Genomic DNA, 21,853 nt, shown 5'->3' with positions numbered 1-21,853 from the left:
CAGATGACTAAGTTCGGTTGGATTTGATGGACTTCAGTTCTTGGTTAGGGTTTTAGTCAATGCTGATTTTGATAGATGACTAAGTTCGGTTGGATTTGATGGACTTCAGTTCTTGGTTAGGGTTTTAGTCAATGCTGATTTTGATCAGTCAGAGCTCTTCTTGATCATCCTAAGACTCGATAAAAAGTTTAAATTTTTAAAAGAAATTTTCATCATTAGACGGTAAAAGGTGGTGTAAGGGCATCTCCAACCCTTTGCCTCAAAATGGTGCAAATTTTGCATCAAAATGGTGCAAAAGTCACATCTAACAGTAATTCATCTCCAACCCATTGCACCATTTTTTGCACCAAAAATGAATATTCTCAGTATCTTTCTTTTTATCTACTTTTAAATGATTATTTTTTATCCCCTACATTTTTAACTATTTCAACAATTAATCTCACATATCAAATTTTATTTTTTCACATATTTTCCAAACAAAATGATTTATTATTTAAAAAATTAAACTAATAAAACAATAAAATATTATATACCTATTATTAATATTGCCAAAATATTACATTCAAGAACACAACAAAAAATAAAATGTAAGAAAATAATTAAACATTAACAACAATGTAAAAATTACAAACTTAGTATGCTCTTAACTATCTGAATTAGTGTATTCCTCCCATAGATGATCTATCAATGCATTACGAAGCGCAATATGGGCATCTTTTGTAAACATAATCATAATTCCTCTATAATTAATTAGAAGACATGGATCGTAGAACTTCATGACAATCACAAATATAAGATGTTTGAGACCATACCTTGAGCCATGCTATGAACCCTTTAGAGAATTGAGACCTTGGAGAAGATTGCTTTCTCTCTCTAATCTTTCTTTAAAACCAAGCCCTTTTGAATTTTACTATTAATTGATGGTGTAGAGAATCTCTATGTTTTGGTTTCTTTATATGGAGAGAGAGAGAGGAGCAACTTTCCGGTAGTTAATAAAACTACCCACCCACACATGTTCCATCAACATGATTAAAAACATGGGTGTTAGTTAATTAACTACATGGTCATATTAAGTACTTTTCCATAACCAATAATCCTCATAATAGTATTAATATTATTTAAACCTTATACTCAATTTAATATATGACACATAGGCCATATATTTCTTACATTCTCCCACTTGGCCATGTGGCAGAATTATTCATAACGGTTTAAATAAATTCATAATACATATATACTATAAGGATAAATTTCTCATACATTGGTAATATCATCACATCATTATTAAGTATAGACTAATATGAGTCATGGCGGTTTCATATCATTCAATAACATGATTCCTTCCAAGTACCACAATATTAATTGTCTACTTAAAAATGATCTATAAATGAAAAGTCATTAGAGATTAAATCCTGAAAACATTCATGTATACACAATCAATAAGAAAACAGGATATCGATAAATGTCAGAAATAATACAAAATAAGGTATCATACATCAAATTCATAAACTAAACATTAAGACCTTTGGTAATGCCCATCCTTTCGACATGCTCAATAAATGTCTTAGGAGGCAATCCCTTAGTCAACGGATCCGCAACCATGAGTTTCGTACTAATATGTACAATTGACACCTTTTGTTTTTGAACGTCTTCTTTAACGACAAGGTATTTCAAACTCATATGCTTTGCTCCCTTAGAATACTTGTCGTTCTTTGAAAAGAAGACTGCTGCAGAATTATCACAATAAATTTTCAGCGGCCTGACAATACTGTTGACTATGCCAAGTCCTGAAATAAAGTTTCGCAGGCAATTCCCTTGAATGGAAGCCTCATAACAAGCCACAAACTCTGCTTCCATAGTGGACGTAGCAATATCAGATTGCTTCACACTCTTCCATGAGATTGCTCCCCTAGCTAGAAGAAATAGATAGCCGGATGTTGATTTTCTTGAGTCGATACAACCAGCAAAGTCTGCATCTGAATAACCAATCACTTCAAGATCATCTGATCTTCGATAAGTGAGCATATGATCTTTCGTTCCCTGCAAGTATCTCAACACTTTCTTTGCAGCTTTCCAATGATCCATTCCCGGATTACTTTGATACCGACCTAGCATTCCAACAACAAAACTGATGTCTGGCCTGGTACAAGTCTGAGCATACATTAAGCTCCCAACGACTGATGCATACAGAATTTCTTCCATTTGCTTGCGTTCCAATTCATTATTCGGAGATTGCATAAGGCTAAACTTATCACCTTTCTGAATTGGAGCGACACTTGATGAGCACATTTCCATTTTGAATCTCTTCAAAACTCTATTAATATATGCTTTCTGAGACAATCCTAACAATCCTTGTGATCTATCCCGGAATATTTCTATCCCGATCACATAGGTTGCCTCACCCATATCTTTCATTTCAAAGTTCTTGGAGAGAAACTTCTTGGTCTCATATAATAAGCCAAGATCATTAGTAGCAAGCAAAATATCATCAACATACAGAATCAAAATTATAAACTTGCTCCCACTGATCTTCATATATATACATCGATCAACAATGATTTCTTTAAATCCAAAAGATCAACAATGATTTCTTTAAATCCAAAAGAAGTAATGGTATCATTGAACTTGAAATACCATTGGCGGGAAGCTTGTTTAAGTCCGTATATTGATTTCTTAAGTTTACACACTATGTGTTCCTTTCCTTTAATGGAAAAACCCTCAGGTTGATTCATATACACCACTTCTTCTAAATTCCCATTTAGAAAGGCAGTTTTCACATCCATTTGGTGTAACTCCAAATCATAATGAGCAGCCAAAGCCATAATAATCCTTAACGAGTCTTTTCTAGAGACTGGTGAAAAAGTCTCTTTGTAGTCAATACCACTTTTCTGAGTAAAACCTTTAGCAACAAGTCTGGCCTTATATCGTTCAATATTGCCAAGTGAGTCGCGTTTGGTCTTAAAAACCCATTTACACCCAACTCTTTTACAGTTCTTGGGCAATTCAACGAGATCCCAAACTTCATTATGTTCCATAGATTTTAACTCATCGTTCATGGCATCTAACCATTTCGTAGAATTAGCACTGTTAATGGCTTGTGAATACGAAACTGGATCTTTATCGATTCCTTCATCGAAATCTTCTTCATGTAGATAAACCAAATAATCATCAGAAATAGCAGATCTTCTTGGTCTTTGGGACCTTCTTAATTCTGTTACCTGTGGTTCATTTACAACAGATTCATTGATGTTGTCTTCATTGTGAGTTGTTTGGTCATTAGGTTGTTGTTCTTGATTATTGTTTAACTGTTCAACAATAGGAGGAGCAACAACTTTACAAGAAGTTACAGGTAAAGGGATCTCCACCCTAACTTCTTGAAGTTCCACTTTTCGTGGTTCCAAACTCCCACTGATTTCACCATTCTCAATGAATCTAGCATTTCCAGTTTCAACAATTCTTGTACTATGACTAGGACAATAAAATCTATACCCTTTAGACTTTTCTGGATAACCAATGAAAAAACCACTGGTTGTTCTTGAATCCAATTTCTTTTCATGTGGATTATAAATCCTTACTTCTGCCAAGCAACCCCAAACATGCAGGTGCCTTAAACTAGGTTTCCTACCAGTCCATAACTCAAAAGGAGTTTTAGGAACTGCCTTACTAGGAACCCTGTTTAACAAATACATGGCAGTTTTTAAGGCATACATCCACAATGAAATGGGTAAAGATGAATTGCATATCATACTCCTAACCATTTCCAATAAAGTACGATTACGCCTTTCTGCTACACCATTTTGTTGTGGTGTATCTGGCATAGTATATTGAGCACATATGCCACGCTTTTCAAGGAATTTTGCGAATGGGCCTGGACATTGTCCACTTTCATCATATTTTTCATAATATTCACCACCTCTATCAGATCTAATTATTTTTACTTTTGTGTCTAATTGCCTTTCAACCTCAGTAATAAACACCTCTAAGGTATCTACTGATTGAGATTTTTCATGCAATAAATAGACATATCCGTAACGTGAAAAATCATCAATAAAGGTGATAAAATACTTTTCTCCACCAAAAGATGGAACATCAAAAGGCCCACAAATATCGGTGTGTATTATTTCAAGGAGCTTAGTGCTTCTTGTGGCTCCCTTCTTTGTGTGTTTTGTTTGTTTTCCTTTTATACAATTCACACAAATACCATAATCAGAAAAATCCAAGTTTGGTAAAATTTCGTTCTTTACCAATCTTGTCAATCTTTCTTTGGATATATGACCCAAACGTTTATGCCACAAGTAAGCTGAATTTTCATTCACTAAACCACGTTTAGTTCCAACATTATGATGCACTGTCAAGAGAGTTTCAGCAAAAAGATTATCAAGTTTTAATTTGTACAAACCATCACATAAAATACCAGAACCAATAACACAATTTTGTTTGTACAAACTAAAACACCCATCATTAAACTTAAAGCAATATCATGTTGAAAAATTACGAGAAACAGAGGGTACAAAAAGAGTTTGATACAAATCTAAATGAGCTCCAGTGTCTAAAATCAAGCGATAAGTTCCAACAGCTTCAACTGGAGCTTTCACTCGATTTCCCATAAAGACGAACTTCTCATTTGGATTTGTGGTTTGGGTCGTAAGGAATCCCTGCATCGTATTGGAAACATGAGTGGTACAACCAGAATCAATCCACCAGGTATTATAAGGAACTTCAGTTAAATTAGATTCGAAACATACGAAAGTATTAAACTTACCATTCTTTTCGAACCATTCCTTACGTTTCAGGCAATCATTCTTGAAGTGACCATGCTTTCCGCAAAATCGACACTTGTCATTCTTGAAGTCCTTTTTGTGAATTTTGGAGGAAGAACCATTCTCCTTAAGTGGCCTTTTACCCTTCCATTTCTTATTTCCAGCCTTCTTTTCAGTTCCTTGATTACCAAGGAGATGAACGGAGTGAGTTACTCTATTCTTAAGCCTTCTTTCCTCCTGAACTAGCAAAATTTGTAGCTCATTCACATTCCATTTATCTTTCATGGTATTGTAGTTCATTTGGAAAGTGCTATAATCTGGTGGCAATGAGTTTATGATAAATTGCACCAGAAAACTCTCATCCACCGCCATCCCCAAATTCTTAAGCTTTGCTGCTACATCAGTCATTTCAGTCACATGCTCATACATGCCCCTAGAACCATCAAACTTCATGGTGGTTAAGGTGGCCATTAATGTCCCTGCCAGAGACTTATCTGCCGTTTGAGAGCGCTCTTCCACAAACTTCATGTATTCTTTAGCAATTTCAGTCTTGGGAAGAGTTGACTTGATGTTATTTGCAATACTCATTCGCATGAACATTAGGCTTAGTCTGTTCGATCTTTCCCAAGCATCATAGAAGATCTTATCCTCATCGCTACTAGCATCAGTAATAGCAGCTGGCTTCTCTGATTGAAGTGACAAATCCAGATCCAATACACCCAAATGGAATCGAATTTGCTCACACCAATCAGGGAAGTTATGTCCATTAAACAATGTAACAGACGAAGCATGCGAATGAAGAGCAACGGGAACAGGTACTGCAAAATTATATAATACTCAACATTAAAACATTTATTTGTAAACACATAAGACAGATTCAAACCAATAAATGTATATCAATGTTCTCCTTTGGGTGATACAAAGACATACAACAATAATTTGATGCTTAAAGAATCAATAATTTGGCAATCACATGCATACTCTACTCAGAAATATTTAACATCTTTGGATATAAAATACAACTAATATAGTATACTAGATGCCAACAATTATGTTCATTAATTATATGAACAACTAATCCACCTTTGGGTGATTAAAACGTCCTATAATAATGAACTAAAATTATCCTTAATCATTTACAAGCATCAATATAAGTGAGTAACCTTAACAATTTTATAACACAATTTCTTTCAAACTTCTATATTGGCCACTTTGGTAACTAACAATATATAGTTTAAATTGTCAAAGTTTTCTCATAATGTTCATATAAACATCATATTGAACTATTTTCTTTCAATTGTGTTTCACATTGATGAATTGTAAACAATAGTAAATAACTTGTTTGCATCCTTTCATTGTAAACATCATAAGTAGTATAATACAACATACCCAAATGAACCAACATGGAGTAGCCTAGTGGTAAGAGTTTTGGGTGTGAAGTGAGAGGTCCATGGTTCAAATCCCCTTATAAATGTATCTTGACAGGGGCCTTGGGGCCTTGGGGGTTCTTGGGGTTGATTAAAAATAAATCCGAATGTATATATATTTTATTTTTTGTTTCGGTTACTGGTAATAACTTTCAAAACAAAATAGGTGACAGTAACATGTATATATAATATCAAAAGATTTATTTGACAGTAACATGTATATCATTAATTCATAAAGTTGACAGTAACAACATATGTTTACAAATAATTTAAATTGCCAAATCATAGCACTTAAACATTAATTCAATTTTCCTTTTATTTCTTTTACAGAATCTGAACAACGAATATTAGTCTATACATGTAATCTAAATAAACCTAATCTTAACAATCATATGTTAATTGTAGATATTAGCAGCGGATTAAATTTCTCAGTTTTAATATTAAGTTCATAATAATCTTAATTGGAGAATCATGAGTTCTTGAACTTGGCTCTGATACCAAATGTAAACATAATCATAATTCCTCTATAATTAATTAGAAGACATGGATCGTAGAACTTCATGACAATCACAAATATAAGATGTTTGAGACCATACCTTGAGCCATGCTATGAACCCTTTAGAGAATTGAGACCTTGGAGAAGATTGCTTTCTCTCTCTAATCTTTCTTTAAAACCAAGCCCTTTTGAATTTCGAAGTTAATTGATGGTGTAGAAAAATTATGTGCTTAGGTTTCTTTATAGAAAGAGAGAGGAGCAACTATCCGGTAGTTAATAAAACTACCCACCCACACATGTTCCATCAACATGATTAAAAACATGGGTGTTAGTTAATTAACTACATGGTCATATTAAGTACTTTTCCATAACCAATAATCCTCATAATAGTATTAATATTATTTAAACCTTATACTCAATTTAATATATGACACATAGGCCATATATTTCTTACATCTTTATCCTTGATTTTTTCATAACGTGCAATAAATTGACCAAATCTTGTAGTTTCATCTGCTACCATATCAACTTCTGGTGTTGGTGCTTCCCTCACTTCTTGAATTGGTGCATAAAGATCACGTTCATCCTCGATTATCATATTGTGCATAATAATGCATGCAGTCATTATGTCATGTAATACATGTTTTTTCCAAAAACGTGCTGATCCTGCCACGATTGCAAATCGTGATTGGAGAACTCCGAACGCACGTTCTACATCTTTTCTACATGCTTCCTGTTTCATGGCAAAATATTTTTTCTTCCTACCTTGTGGCTGTTGGATTGTTTGTACAATAGTAGCCCATTTCGGATATATACCATCAGCTAAATAATAACCCATATTATACTATTTTCCTTGAATAACATAGTGAGCGGGAGGAGCAATACCTTGAGCTAGGTTAGAGAAAAGATTAGATGGCTCCAGCACATTGATATCATTATTGGTGCCTGGCATACCAAAATATGCGTGCCATATCCAAAGATCATAATCTGCCACAGCTTCGAGGATAATAGTTGGTGACCCACTACGTCCTGTGTATTGACCAGACCATGTTGTTGGACAATTTTTCCATTTCCAATGCATACAATCAAGACTTCCTAACATTCCTGGAAAACCACGTTTTTTTCCAATATAGAGTAGCCTAGCAATATCGTTAGCGTTAGGTGTTCGTAGATACCGCTCTGCGAATATCTCCACCATAGCACGACAAAATCTTTTCATACTTTCAATTGCTGTTGACTCACCTATTTTAACGTATTCGTCCGTAGCATCAGCTGGTAGACCGTATGCCAACATGCGAAAAACAGCTGTTACTTTCTGTAACGGTGATAATCCCATTCTACCAAGTCCATCACTTCGTTGTTGGAAGTAATAGTCATGATCTTTCACTGCATCAACAATACGAAGGAACAAACTTCTTGACATCCGATATCGACGACGAAACATATCTTCTCCAAAACGTGGATTATCGGCAAAGTAATCTATGACCAAATTCTGATGCGCATTTTCTCGATCGCGGTTGATCACTGCATGACCGGGAATCGAGCCACCATGGATCGGTTAGTAGTTGTGTTGACGTAAATTGTTAACGAGGATCATGTTGTTGATGTACTCACAAATTACTTCTTCGGTTTCATCAATCTCTGCAATGATATTGGACAGAAGATTATCATCATCCGAAGATGAAGATGATGATAAGTATGATGGACCTCCAACATCGAAATTCATTTTTGAAACTCACAAATTACTTCTTCGGTTTCATCAATCTCTGCAATGATATTGGACAGAAGATTATCATCATCCGAAGATGAAGATGATGATAAGTATGATGGACCTCCAACATCGAAATTCATTTTTGAAGTAAGAAAAGAATGACTGAAGTATGCAGAAATGGAGAATAATAATTTTAACACAACAACGAGTAATTGTGTGGATGTACCTAATCTAGTATGCTATTTATAAAACTTTGCTTAGCTGTATACATTGAACAATGTGTAAAGTTGAGCTGATTTTAGGAAATGCTTTCCAGCTGTTATCAATTTGTCACAAAATTCAAATTTGCTTTTAGCTGTATACGTTGGACAATGTGTAAAGCTGACCTGATTTCAAAAATTGATTCCCACTCGTACAAAGCTTTCACACAATTCAAGGAGAGCTGAGCTGTGTATACGTTGGACAATGTGTAAAGCTGACCTGATTTCAAAAATTGATTCCCACTCGTACAATAGTATTTTACACAATGCTGACCTGATTTCAAATTTTGATTCCCACCGACAACGTTGGATAATGTGTAAAGCTGACCTGATTTCAAATTTTGATTCCCACCGACAATGTTGGATAATGTGTAAAGCTGACCTGATTTCAAATTTTGATTCCCACCGACAATGTTGGATAATGTGTAAAAGATTTCAAAAATTGATTCCCACTCGTACAAAGCTTTCACACGATTCAAGGAGAGCTGAGCTGTGTATACGTTGGACAATGTGTAAAGCTGACCTGATTTTAAAAATTGATTCCCACTCGTACAAAGCTTTCACACAATTCAAGGAGAGCTGAGCTGTGTATACGTTGGACAATGTGTAAAGCTGACAGATTTCCAAAAATTGATTCCCACTCGTACAAAGCTTTCACACAATTCAAGGAGAGCTGAGCTGTGTATACGTTGGACAATGTGTAAAGCTGACCTGATTTCAAAAATTGATTCCCACCGACAACGTTGGATAATGTGTAAAGCTGATCAGTTTGTACAAAATGATTCAATTTCAAATGTTGACCACCGACAAATTCAAACCAACCGCAAATTCAAATTCAAATTCAAATTCAAATTCAAACAAAAAAAACAAATTTGGATTGGCTATAAATAACATTCACGAATTCTACTTCAAACCACCCAATTCGAAGTATTTCTGATCTCCAAACCAACCACTTTTTACAAAAAAATGTCTGTTCGATCAACTGGATACACGGTTACTGAAGATGTGCTCCTTTGTCAAGTATTCTTGGATATTTCTCAAGACCCTATTATCGGTAGAAACCAGTCTCGAGATGCATTTTGGTCTCGTGTGGAGGACAAATACAATGAACTTCGAGATCAGCATTTTGAGATGCGTGTGAGCCGACGTTCTCGAATGGAAATCATAAGTAATGAAGTAAGGAAATTGAATGCGTGCTTGAGACAAGTAGAGAATCTGAATCCAAGTGGTGCTTCAGATGAAGATATTGTAAGTATTCTATTAATTATCGTCTGAATTTTATTATTATTGTTGAAATACATAACTTGATGTTCACTATAATTTGCAGTTAGTTCGAGCAAAGATGTTATTTATGCAAGAACCAAAGTACAAAAAAGGTTTCAAATTTGATAATGTATAGAATATGGTTAAAAATTTTGAAAAATTCAAAGATGATGTCCCCACAGCAAGACAAGTTGGTCGAAGACAATCCCAAAGTGTGAACTTCGACTCGTCACAATCAGATAATCCCACTCCGGAATCTCCTATATCAACATCTCCTGGACTATCATCATTTACTCCATCTGAACGACCTATTGGGGTAAAAAAAGCTAAATTGAAAAGGAAAAATGATGATCATGAGTCAAGTGTAGTGGACTCCATCGAGACCTCCAACAATCGACTTATAGACAGGTTAGACAAGGCGAGCTTGGACAGGCAAGAAGCATTTGATATCGAACGAGAAAAGATAGCCATGAAAAAAGATAGAGATGAATGGAAAATTATAATGAAAGATTTGAATTCCATTGCTGATCCAAACGTGCGTGAGTACGTTCGAGCTCAACAGATTAAAATAATACAAAAAAGAAATCAACAAGAACAAGGGTCTGCTTCTAATTTTGGCAATTATTTCAATGATATTGGACACTCTGGCCCCGATCTACCAGATTATTGAGAGTTGCTTGTCCATCTTAAGTAACGTCACCATGTTTAGTTTGTATTTTATGTTTTATTTTAATGAAGTTTTATATTATGTGTGTCAGTTTTTATATGTTATGTATTTCAGATATGTAATTTATATTTGAATTATGTATTATGATTGCTCTTTAATGAAGTTTTATATTATGTATGTCTAGATTTTAATATTATAATTAATAATAATGTCTGTTAAATTTTAGCATTTTTTTAATTTAAAAAAACCATAATTTATTTTGTCCACATTATACAATTGGGGTGAAATTATAAAATTTAAATATTATTAGGGTTGTTTTATATATTTAATGAAACAATTGGGGACAAATTGTAAATATATAAAAGTATGAGGTTTAAAAAAAATTGAAAAATAAAAAAATAAAAAAAAAACAGTAATGGGGGATGAACAGTGCGACGCCAAATATAGCGTCGCGCTGTTCATCCCCGTCAAAATGCGGCAACAAATGCCGCTCGATTGGAGCTCCCACGCAGCGGCATTTTCACTTTTCGCCTCAAAATGCCGCTGCGTTGGAGATGGTCTAAGTCAATCTTTGGTCTTGTTGAGAGTAAAAGTCTTCTAATTCTAGTATTGTACGAAACTTAGAATCGAGCATGTGCGATGTCCATGCGATTTAGGCCCGTGCCAGCGAACCGGGCGTGCGAGCTCTTTTCGCAGGCGAATTTCCTGTGAGCCTATAGAGGTATTTTTTACCGTCTACATGACCCTAGGGTTTCGAGCGTCGAACTTTGACTTTTTGGTCGCAACGCGTTGACTGGCGTTAACCTAGGGTTACGCGTTGACCGGCGTTGACCCTAGGGTTTCGAATGTCGAATGTTGACTTTTTGGTCGCAACGTGTTGACTGGCGTTGACCTAGGGTTACGCGTTGACCGGCGTTGACCCTAGGGTTTCGAACGTCGAACGTTGACACAGTTTATACTCATACGTTTTCTGGAGTATACACAGTTTTAGCTCTTAAGGTATTGGAGCATAGCGGTCCCAAGTATCAGGGTTGCAGGACCAACTGTTAAAGCTGATTCATCTGCATTTTTGGATCTTATTTTAATTTTGTCGGATAATCGAGCCACAAGACCAACTAGCAGATCTGATGCATCAATGACTCGCACTTATAGAATTTTTGGCAAATCCTCAGCCCTCAACGGATTTGACGTGCTCTTACCGATTATCGTTTGAATCGGGCTCACATGCGGATTGTTTTAAGCCCGTTCCGCATGTGACGTTGTGCTAAAGGAATGAACTCCCTTAGACTTGATGCTACAACTTTGAATACGTAGACTTACCATTATTACGGGAATAGACTACCCGACAACGCGTGTTAGGCGCTGACTTATCCTTACTTAGGATTCAGGATAAAAATCCCCAGACTCGGATTCTGGTGTCTTCTTCAATCGGTAAAAGACTAAACCGGCAATGTATGTTAGACATAGACTTTGGGATTTTTGGCAAACCCCCAGCCTTCAACGGGTTTGACGTGCCTTTACCGATTACCGTTTGAATCGGGCTAGCATGTGAATTATTAAAACCCGTTTCACATGTAACGTTGTGCTAAGAGAAGACGCGTGTTAGGCGCTGACTTACCCCTCCTTAGGCTTCGGGATAAAATGCCCCAGAATCAAACTCTGGTGTCTTCTTCATACGGAAAAAGACTAAACCGGCGACGCGTGTTAGGCGCAGACTTATCCCTGCTTAGGATTCGGGATAAACTTCCTATGATGAATCCTAAATTCTTGGAAAAGGGTTGGTGTTAGGATTCAGGATGAAATTCCCCATGCGTGTAAGGCATGGATTTTGGTGTTATTAATAACAACCTGCCACAATGTTGAATATGTGGACGGATGTTCTTTTCAACGGTTAAGAACTAACCGGCAGCGCGGGTTAGGCGCAGACTTATCACTGCTTAGGTTTCAGGATAGAATACCCCAGAATCGAACTCTGGTGTCTTCTTCTTCGGAGAAAGACTAAACCGGCAATGCGTGTTAGGCATTGACTTATCCCTACTTAGGATTCGGGATAAAATTCCCTGTACCTGTGAGGCACAGATTTTGGGATTTGAAAAAGGTGGTGTCTTCTCTTGGGGCAAAGACGAACCCGAAATGGGAGAGGAAGAATTTTATATTCTATCTCCCGACACTGAAGAAGAAGAATTTTATATTCTATCTTCAACTGGAAAGGAGACTCGAGGTGGGATCTCCACCTCCAGAATCCGGAAAGGTGAAACTGAGAGTGGGATCTCCACTCCGAGAATCGAAAAGATTCGGATAACCCTAACTGTCGGAAGGTTTGATTACCGAACTAAAGATGAATTTCTCGTTTATCGAGAGTGAATTGTGGTTTTGGTCCTAACTGTAGGAAGGTTTGACCAAGCAGGAGTTTGAGATGACCCTAACTGTAGGAAGGTTTGATCACTCGATTTGAAAGTGGACCTCTCGTTCATTGGAGGAATCGAGAGGGGATTTTGACTGTGGTCCTAACTGTAAGAAGGTTTGACCAATTGGGAGGTTTGAGACGATCCTAACTGTAGGAAGGTTTGATCGCTCGATTTGTGGACCTCTCGTTCATTGGGGGAATCGAGAGGGGGAGAGTGTTGAGTGCACAGACGCGGTGAGAATTTGAATGGGAGTTTCTTATTCATCATCTTGCTGTGGTGACCGGATTATCCCTAAGAATACACTATATGGATTTCTTTTGGGAACTTCCCGTTACATGAATCATCCACCCCCAGCTTCCTTTGCAAAACTGGGTATGGTATTGTACTCAGTTGGGTGTCCGGGCTATCCTTAAGAATATCAAGCATGGTATTCTCCAGGAACTTCCCGTGAAAGAAAGGAAACAGTTTAGACTCATATACCTGTTGGAGTATGTAAGGAAGCAGTTTAACCTCATGCACTTGTTGGAGGATTGAGAAACAGTTTATACTCGTATACTCTTTGGAGTCTTGCCGTTGAGTCTTTACTTAATTGAGCGATATAACGCCGGCTTCAACCAAGGTCTGAATGCTATTCTTGAGAGCAAAGCAATCCTTGGTGGGATGAACGACCCTCCTGTGGTATGCACAGTACTTTGGGTCCGTAGTGTTGTCAGCTTCCTCCTGATTTGTGATAGGTGGTAGCTTGATCTTGTTGCTTTCAAGGAGGGATCCGAAGATGGCTGGAACGTCTTCGTCCTTGAAGGAATACTCTCTTTGGAGTCTCGGACCCGAAGTCTTTTGCTGCCTTCGGGATTGCTGTTGTGACGTTTGATTAGCACCATCAGCAGCTACAGGTGCCTTGCCCTTACCACGAGAGGCGAAGTTTGAGTCCAGAGGATTGTTCACCGCGCACCTTCAAGTCTTTCCAAGTGTCAGACGGTGCTGTTTCCATTGCTTCCAACACATCCAGTGCAAGGTTGTTGTGGCAAGTCTGGAGGATGAGGAAGAGAGGTACTCTTCAAACTTTTGTTGATCGAACTCGTATTCGATCTCTTCGTTCACCCGGATCTTGAAGGCCGGTTGCGTCACGACAGCTTCGGCAGCGAAGCTGTTGGCTCCCACTGTGGTCGCCAGTTTGTTTGCGGAGAAAATTATTGTTTTCATTGCTATCGAATCTATTACAACTTTAGTCGTTACAATAAACTCGAATGAAATAAAAAGTCGATCTTTTTATAAGATCTCCTTACACAATGAAAATAAAAAAAAGTTTACAACTTTATCAAACAAACGCAGAGATCGTTCTTCGGTCTTCTGCTTGCGTGGGTGTCTTTGCCTGTGCCGGGGTTTATCCGTGGACCACCGTCGATCAGATCTGATTGCTGAAAAATTGGGCAGAGCTTCGTCGATCCGCGAGGAGATCTAGAAACTTGAAGCGCCTATCTCAGGTAAAGCGAGATATTTGCTCTTCTTAGTATTATCGCAAAGGGACAATACTAAGGATCGGGTACGGGTGATGTAGATCTGACGAAGAACTCCCTTGCGTTGAAGAACTAGATCCGATCTCTCCTCCTCCTCCTCTCTTGAAATCTGTGCACTTTAAGTCTTCAATCCGGCAGGGCTTCGCCGAGGCACGATAATTCCAGATCTTGAAAAATGAGGCCTAATGCTTGTATTTATAGGCTTGAGGGGATAACGGAGCGGTTAAAACTGATCGAAAATCGTCGAAAACACGTCCCAAGTGCGAGACAGCTCGGGGTGTCTCGCACCTGTGCGAGACAGTCTGTCCCCTCTTCAGTATTTTGGTCATAACTTCCTCATATGACATCCAAATTATCTGATTCCGGATTTGATATCTGATTCCGGATTTGATGGAAAGCTGACAAAAATATCTACAACTTTTCTATTTTGAGTTTCTTCAGATTCAAAACGGATCATGGTCAAAAAAGCCCCACAAGTTCCGAGACACCTTAGGGTGTCTCGGCCAAGTCAAGACACCCCAAGGGTGTCTTGGCGCTAGTTTAGTCATAAATTTCTCATATGACCTCCAAATGATCTGATTCCGGATTTGATGGAAAGATGACAAAAATATATACAACTTTTCTATTTTGAGTTTCTTCAGATTCAAAACGGATCATGGTCAAAAAAGCTCCACAAGTTCCGAGACACCTTAGGGTGTCTCGGCCAAGTCAAGACACCCCAAGGGTGTCTCGGCGCTATTTTTGTCATAACTTCCTCATATGACCTCCAAATGATCTGATTCCGGATTTTTTGGAAAGCTGACAAACATATCTACAACTTTCCTATTTTGAGTTTCTTCAGATTCAAAACGAATCATGGTCAAAAAAGCTCCAAAAGTTCCGAGATATCTTAGGGTGTCTCGGCCAAGTCAAGACACCCCAAGGGTGTCTCGGTGCTATTTTAGTCATAACTTCCTCAAAGTCAAGACACCCCAAGGGTGTCTCGGTGCTATTTTAGTCATAACTTCCTCATATGACCTCCAAATGACCTGATTCCAGATGGGTTGGAAAGCTGTAGTCATAACTTCCTCATATGACCTCCAAATGACCTGATTCCAGATGGGTTGGAAAGCTGACAAAAATATATACAACTTTCCTGTTTTGAGTTTCTTCATATTCAAAACGAATAGTGGTCAAAACATCTCCACAATGTCCGAGACACCTCGGGTGTCCCAGTTCAGCCTGAGACGTTCCGTTATGCCCGTTTGTTCGTTTTCACCGTAACTTCTTCATCCGAACTCGGATTTGAACGATTCAAAGTGCGTTGGGAAGCTGACGAGGTGTTCTATAAGCTCCAATGATTAGATCATCTGTTGAATGCATGAGACATGAAGGGCGTTGTTCCTTTTGTAAACATCGCGGGGTTCTCGATTAGTCCGTGCCTTCGTTATCCCGAAATTCTGTCAGCTCACGTAGTTCATCGGTTTACTTCAATCGTTCACCGACGTCAGTCGAACTCCTGTGAACCAGATAGTGACGTTCATTGTCGTTCCTTAACACTGAGCTGTTCGTGGAGACCTATAGGTAATTTTCGATGCCTACAGGGGGTAATAATGTACCATTGATTGAGTGAAAGTTTGTGACAAACACATGTAACTATTTCATTTGTTGGATGTTAGATGTTTACTAGCTATTTGTAAATGATAAAATGTGCATTTGTAATTTCTTGGTGATCTTTTTTCTTTAGCATATTAAATGGAATCTGAAAAGAAAGGCTCTTATATGTGTCACAATTAATACCAATAAGTCACACGAACAGGTAATATGTCACATTTAAGTAGTAAATGTCACAACAAAACATCAAAAGTAACATGTAACAGACAACAACACAAAAGAGTTTGAATTCTGCCAAGAGAAGTTAATCTTGGATAGGTTCAGTGCACGTGGGTCAGTTATGTCCTTCAGCGATACTTTAAGAGTGCTTCAATTCATGCAATTTTGTTAAAGAATTTTTTTCTGCTTCAGGATATAGATAGATATTCGATTTTGTTGTCATCTCGCAGTGGGTATTCATCATTTCCATTTGTGATATGATGGATCACATTCGTGTGCAAAATATCACATAACAGCAGTATATGTCACATAAAATACCAAGATGTCACATACCAGTAGTACATGTCACACAAAATACCAAAATGTCACATAATAACAACATATGTCACACAGAACACTAAAATATCACATAACGGCAACATATGTCACATAACAACCATAATTTTGCGCTTTGAAATAATATAGTAATAAAACTTTTTCACACTTCGATCTAAATAAATTTAGATCAATACTTAGTACCCAAACATAGATAAACATGCCAAAAATAAACCAAAGCAAATCCAATTATTCAAACACCTCTAAAATATTTGTAGGACAATCCACTTTTAGACCTTCCCCTTTTCCCAGTAGCAGAAATAGAAGAAGAAGAATCAACACCAAGTTTTAATTTCGAATCACCATATTATAGTTACATATGTTTATATAATACTTCCACTCAATCAATGGTACATTATTACCCCCAAAGTACAAAAGATATTCTGGGTCGCCAATATCTAACTTTAATTACAACTTCTTCCATTCACCATATTCGCATATGATTTGAGCAGCAAGTCCTGCTCCTAACATCTCAGACTCCCTTTGCAAGGCTTCAATATTCATTGTCTCCCTTCCTTCTAGGATTGCCTTGATAAAAAAAATATGCATGTATGTGACAATCATATCTGTAAAAATATCACATAACACTTAAACTACATCATATATAACTGGTAATGAGAATATATCACACAGAATGTAAAAATATCACATAACAACAACATATGTCACACAGAATACTAAAATATCACATAACAACAGCATATGTCATACAAAATAACAAAATGTCACAAAAAATAGCATATGTCACACAGAATACCAAAATATCACATAACAACAACATAAGTCACTCAGAATACTAAAATGTCACATAACAGCAGAATATATCACTCAAAATATCACATAACAGCAGCATAAGTCACATAGAATACCAAATATCACATATAGGACACAAACGTAAAAGGGGATTATCTCAAATTTTTATTGATCTATAACTCGTTACACAAAACCAACCTCATGCATTGTTTACAAACACAGAAATCTACATGTTCTTATTATCATCATATCAAGAAATCAACTCAAAGGGTTCATCTTTCTTCTTATTATTATCATCATCTTTCTTCTTCTTATTATCACCATCTCATGTCCTTCGTAGAACGGTATCCTCCCCGCCACGTGTGGGATCACGGCGAGGCTGAGATTGAGCATGCTATGGAACTGACCCGAAGGCTGTCGGATGCCGAGAGCACGCCATGCTTCTTCTACAACATTAGCCACTATTTCCTCTAGCACGTAACTATGAATTACTCTTGTTTAATTACTCAAGCCACAAATCCCTTTCTGTTAGTGAACAAGCTCCCTAACCCAAGCCTTCTTAGCTCAACTATCAACAAGAAATCAATCAAGTAATGCTGAAATAGACGATACAATCGCAAACAATAAATATCAAAGAGAGGATGCATAATAAGTCTCTTAAATTTTTAACTGTTCAAATAATAATCCACCACACACCCAATTCTTCAACCAATCTAAATCCTCTAGTTTCAGTGATCTAATCTTCCAACAAGCCCAACTCCCATATTCTACAGTTTCAGTGATCTAATCTTCCAACAAGCCCAAATCCCAAAATTCTCCATCAAACCCTAGGTTTTAACAAAAATCTCAGAAATTGGAAGATTGGAAGTTAAAAATTGGATCTTTGGTTAGGGTTTCCGCTGTTCAGTGACCAGAGTGAGGATCAGAGTGGTTGATGCGGTTGTAGGCGGCCTCACCGCCGAGGTAGATGCCGAAGGTGACGAGGGCGATGCCGAGGCTGGGCGTCATGTGACGGAGGTTGCTAGTGAGCGATGGGTGCTTCATCCACTCGGTCGACGCGGGTGCGGAGGGCAGAGGAAGAGGACGAGGAGACGGTGGCGTAGGAGTGGAGGCTACGGCGTCGGTGGTGGTGGGGGAGGGGGAGGTCTTGGGCCAGATTGAGGATGAAAGGAATGAGTTTTAAATTGGGAAGAAGGGTAATTTGGGAATTGGTTTTCTTAGGCAGTGGGTTTGGGGTGTACAAGCATAAAAACTTGGGTCAATGTGCCTCCAAGTGGTTGACTCTAGTTGGGGGTTGGGGATGCATGGCCCAATTAAATATGGTTGCCCCAAGCAATTTTCCCTTCTTTTAAATAAAGTTCCTCTCTGCTTATAGGAAACATTTTCTTGTATATATCACATTGTAATTTTTATTTCTATCTGTTTTATTATTTTTTTTCTGTTCCAACATAAACCATTCTTGCAAATGTAAACAATTGTCTACTGATTATCATTAACTGGTATATTATGGGAAATTAACTTTCAGATGTGATATTTCTATCAGCTCAACTCCTAAAAAGACAGATAACTCTACATACATGGTCTGTTAAGCATAAACCAAATCAACTAATGTTCTAAAGTTTATCAGTAGAGGAGATATTAGTCTAGGATATGACAGCTCTTGCTGGCGATGAACTAAGTATTGTTTGGTTTTGTTTTAATTGCATTTGCACAGTCATACAATGATACAGTGGTAAATGGGCTTTGCAACAAGAAACCTTTTGTGTATAATTGTATGCAGAGCTGAGTGGTGAATTGGAAGTTTGAACTTTGGATTGCGCTTGTGCTAAAACACAATCACATCACGAATATATTTGTATGTGGTTGATGTAGATAATGGCTAGGGTTGGACGGTGTAATAGTAATAAGTAATAACACAACCTAGATCTATATACTTATACTTACTACTTACAAGTATTAATCCCGTGCTGGCATGGATTATTTTGATTTCTTTGATTTATACATTCTTCAAATATATAATAAGAGATGATTGATTATATTTCTTTATAGATTATAACTTACCGATCATCTTTAAGGAATAGATTAAATGCTTATGAAGGAAGAGACAACGAGTACCTCTTTTTGCTATGAAATGAGAGGAAGAAGTGAATAGAGTTTTCTAAGGTATTAGATAAATTACAATCTTAAGTTTAAAATTCAAAATTAGATAGCTTAATTACCATCGATCCACTTTACAAATCTAATAAAAATTTACAATTTTAAAAACTAAAAGATGACTGAGATTTCAATGTCCCTAGATTTCAATCAATGTTCACGTTTGATTCGTCCAGGATTAATTGCAGCACGAATGAGATAAAACTTTCCTTTAATCCCCAAAATGAGTAAGACGAAGTTTCATCATCCCCTAGTATAACGACATAGGACTTCCCATATACATTATACCCACTCACCTCATACATTTCCTAGACAACGATACATTATAGTATTATAATATAATATGTTGAACTAGAGTGCCATTTGTAATTCTAGAATTTTTTTGAGGTGATGCTTGTAAAGTTTTGAGGGTCGTTTGTAATTTTTGAAACGTTCAAGGGGTTGGTCTTAAAGTTTTCAGGGGTATGTGTTGTAAATTTTGTAGGATTATTTATAATTTATAAAACTTTTATGGGACTTTTTGTAAATTCTTTGAGGGTATTTGTTTATATAATTCAAGGGGTTTCTAATGCTTTAAAATTAATATGTTAAACTTTCAAGGGGGGTATGTGTTGTAAATTCTTTTGAGGGTATTTGTTTATATAATATGTTAAACTTTTATGGGACTTTTTGAAACATTCAAGGGGTTGTTTATATAATTATTAGGTAGTGGTTTCTAATGCTTTAAAATTTTCAGCACATTATTAATTTATCAACTTTTATAGAGCAAGTTGTAAAATTTTAAATGGCTATTTGTAAATTTTTTTTTTAAAATGTAATTTTCAAAATTTTCAAGGGCCTGATTTGAAAATTTTAAGGGTTTGTTTATAAAACTTTAGGGAGCTATTTCTAATTTTTGAATTTTTAGAGGATTGTTCATATTTTTTGGATTTTCTAGGGATTTTTTTTATAATTTATGGATTTTAAAGTGGCAGACTATATTTAATTTTCAGATTTCTCAGTGGTTTATTTGTAATGTTTGAATATGAAAGGGTTTGTTGCAACTTTCATGTGAATGTTTATAAATTTTAGATTTTTTGTGCGGTTTTTGTAATTTATGAAACTTTTAAGGGGTCATTTGTGAATTTTTTAGGAAGTTGTTTGTAATATTTAAAAACTTTGACAGAGGATTTGTACCTAATTCAGTGCACCAAAAAAAAGAAAGAAGAAGAAGAGGGAACATTGTTTGCTTTAAATTTGAGTTTTGAGTTCATTTTTTGTACTGCACATTGTTGTAGATTGGTTCTATGAAAGAAATGGGATGACGGCTTGAGATTGTAACTTCCTGATGTATTTTTGTTTGATGGATTGAAATCCTTTGTAAGGATGATTTTGATCTAATTAGAGTTCAATTTGGGAGTGTTGTTATGTTTCTTAGTTATTCAATGTTAAATGGGAAAATGATGGATTTTTGGAACATATATGTATCACAGTTAACCATAAATGTGACAAATAAGCATATCATGTGATATTTAGTGTTATATGTGACAATTCAATCTTACATGTGTGTTCTACCTTATATGTGATATTTAGATCTGATTTGTGATATTTGGGTATTGTATGTGATATTTAGGTGTTTCTTGTGATATTTGGGTGTTGTTTGTGATATTTGTTGTTTATACGTGACATTTGAGTGTTGTATGTGATATTTGGGTGTTGCTTATGACATTTGTTGTTTATACGTGATATTTAGGTATTGTATGTGATATTTGGGTATTGTATGTGATATTTGGGTGTTGCTTGTGATATTTGTTATTTATACGTGATATTTTGGTGTTGTATGTGATATTTGGGTGTTGCTTACATTAGAAAGGCTGCAAATAAAAGTTACAAAAAATGAAAGTGACCAAAAAAAATTTACATAAATCAGAAAATTCTCATAAAATTTCACAGTCATCGGATGACTGTGAGCTCACAGTCTTTCTAATGTAAGCTCACAGTCATCGGATCATATCGATGAACCTTATGAGACGATCCCAATCGAGGAATCAGAGAGGAGTAAACAGTATATGTCATAAGCAACACCCAAATATCATATACAACAAACATAAGTCACATCTAATAGAGTCATTCCACAGGAGACGAGTGAATGTCACACATGAGACGAGTCACTTGCTATTGTCGTTTGGGATCCTCTCTGATTCCTCGATTGGGATCATCTCATAAGGTTCATCGATATGATCCGATGATTGTGAGCTTACATTAAAAAGA

At 36.5% G+C, this 21,853-nt stretch overlaps 2 protein-coding genes across 2 annotated transcripts; one reads left to right on the top strand and one right to left on the bottom strand.

The window, feature by feature from the left end:
* On the bottom strand, positions 6,657–8,374 carry LOC109849603. Its single transcript, XM_020419454.1, has one exon. It carries the CDS (start codon positions 8,125–8,127, stop codon positions 7,528–7,530), a length of 600 nt encoding a protein of 199 aa, XP_020275043.1. The 5' UTR covers positions 8,128–8,374; the 3' UTR covers positions 6,657–7,527.
* On the top strand, positions 10,057–10,587 carry LOC109846630. The gene has a single exon (XM_020415876.1). The coding sequence runs from the start codon at positions 10,057–10,059 to the stop codon at positions 10,585–10,587; it is 531 nt and encodes a 176-aa protein (XP_020271465.1).

This window comes from Asparagus officinalis, chromosome 7 (genome assembly GCF_001876935.1).
Source record: "Asparagus officinalis chromosome 7, Aspof.V1, whole genome shotgun sequence".
Lineage (NCBI taxonomy): Eukaryota > Viridiplantae > Streptophyta > Magnoliopsida > Asparagales > Asparagaceae > Asparagus > Asparagus officinalis.
Note: the sequence above shows the minus strand (reverse complement) of the source record. Positions and strands in the feature narration are given on the sequence as shown.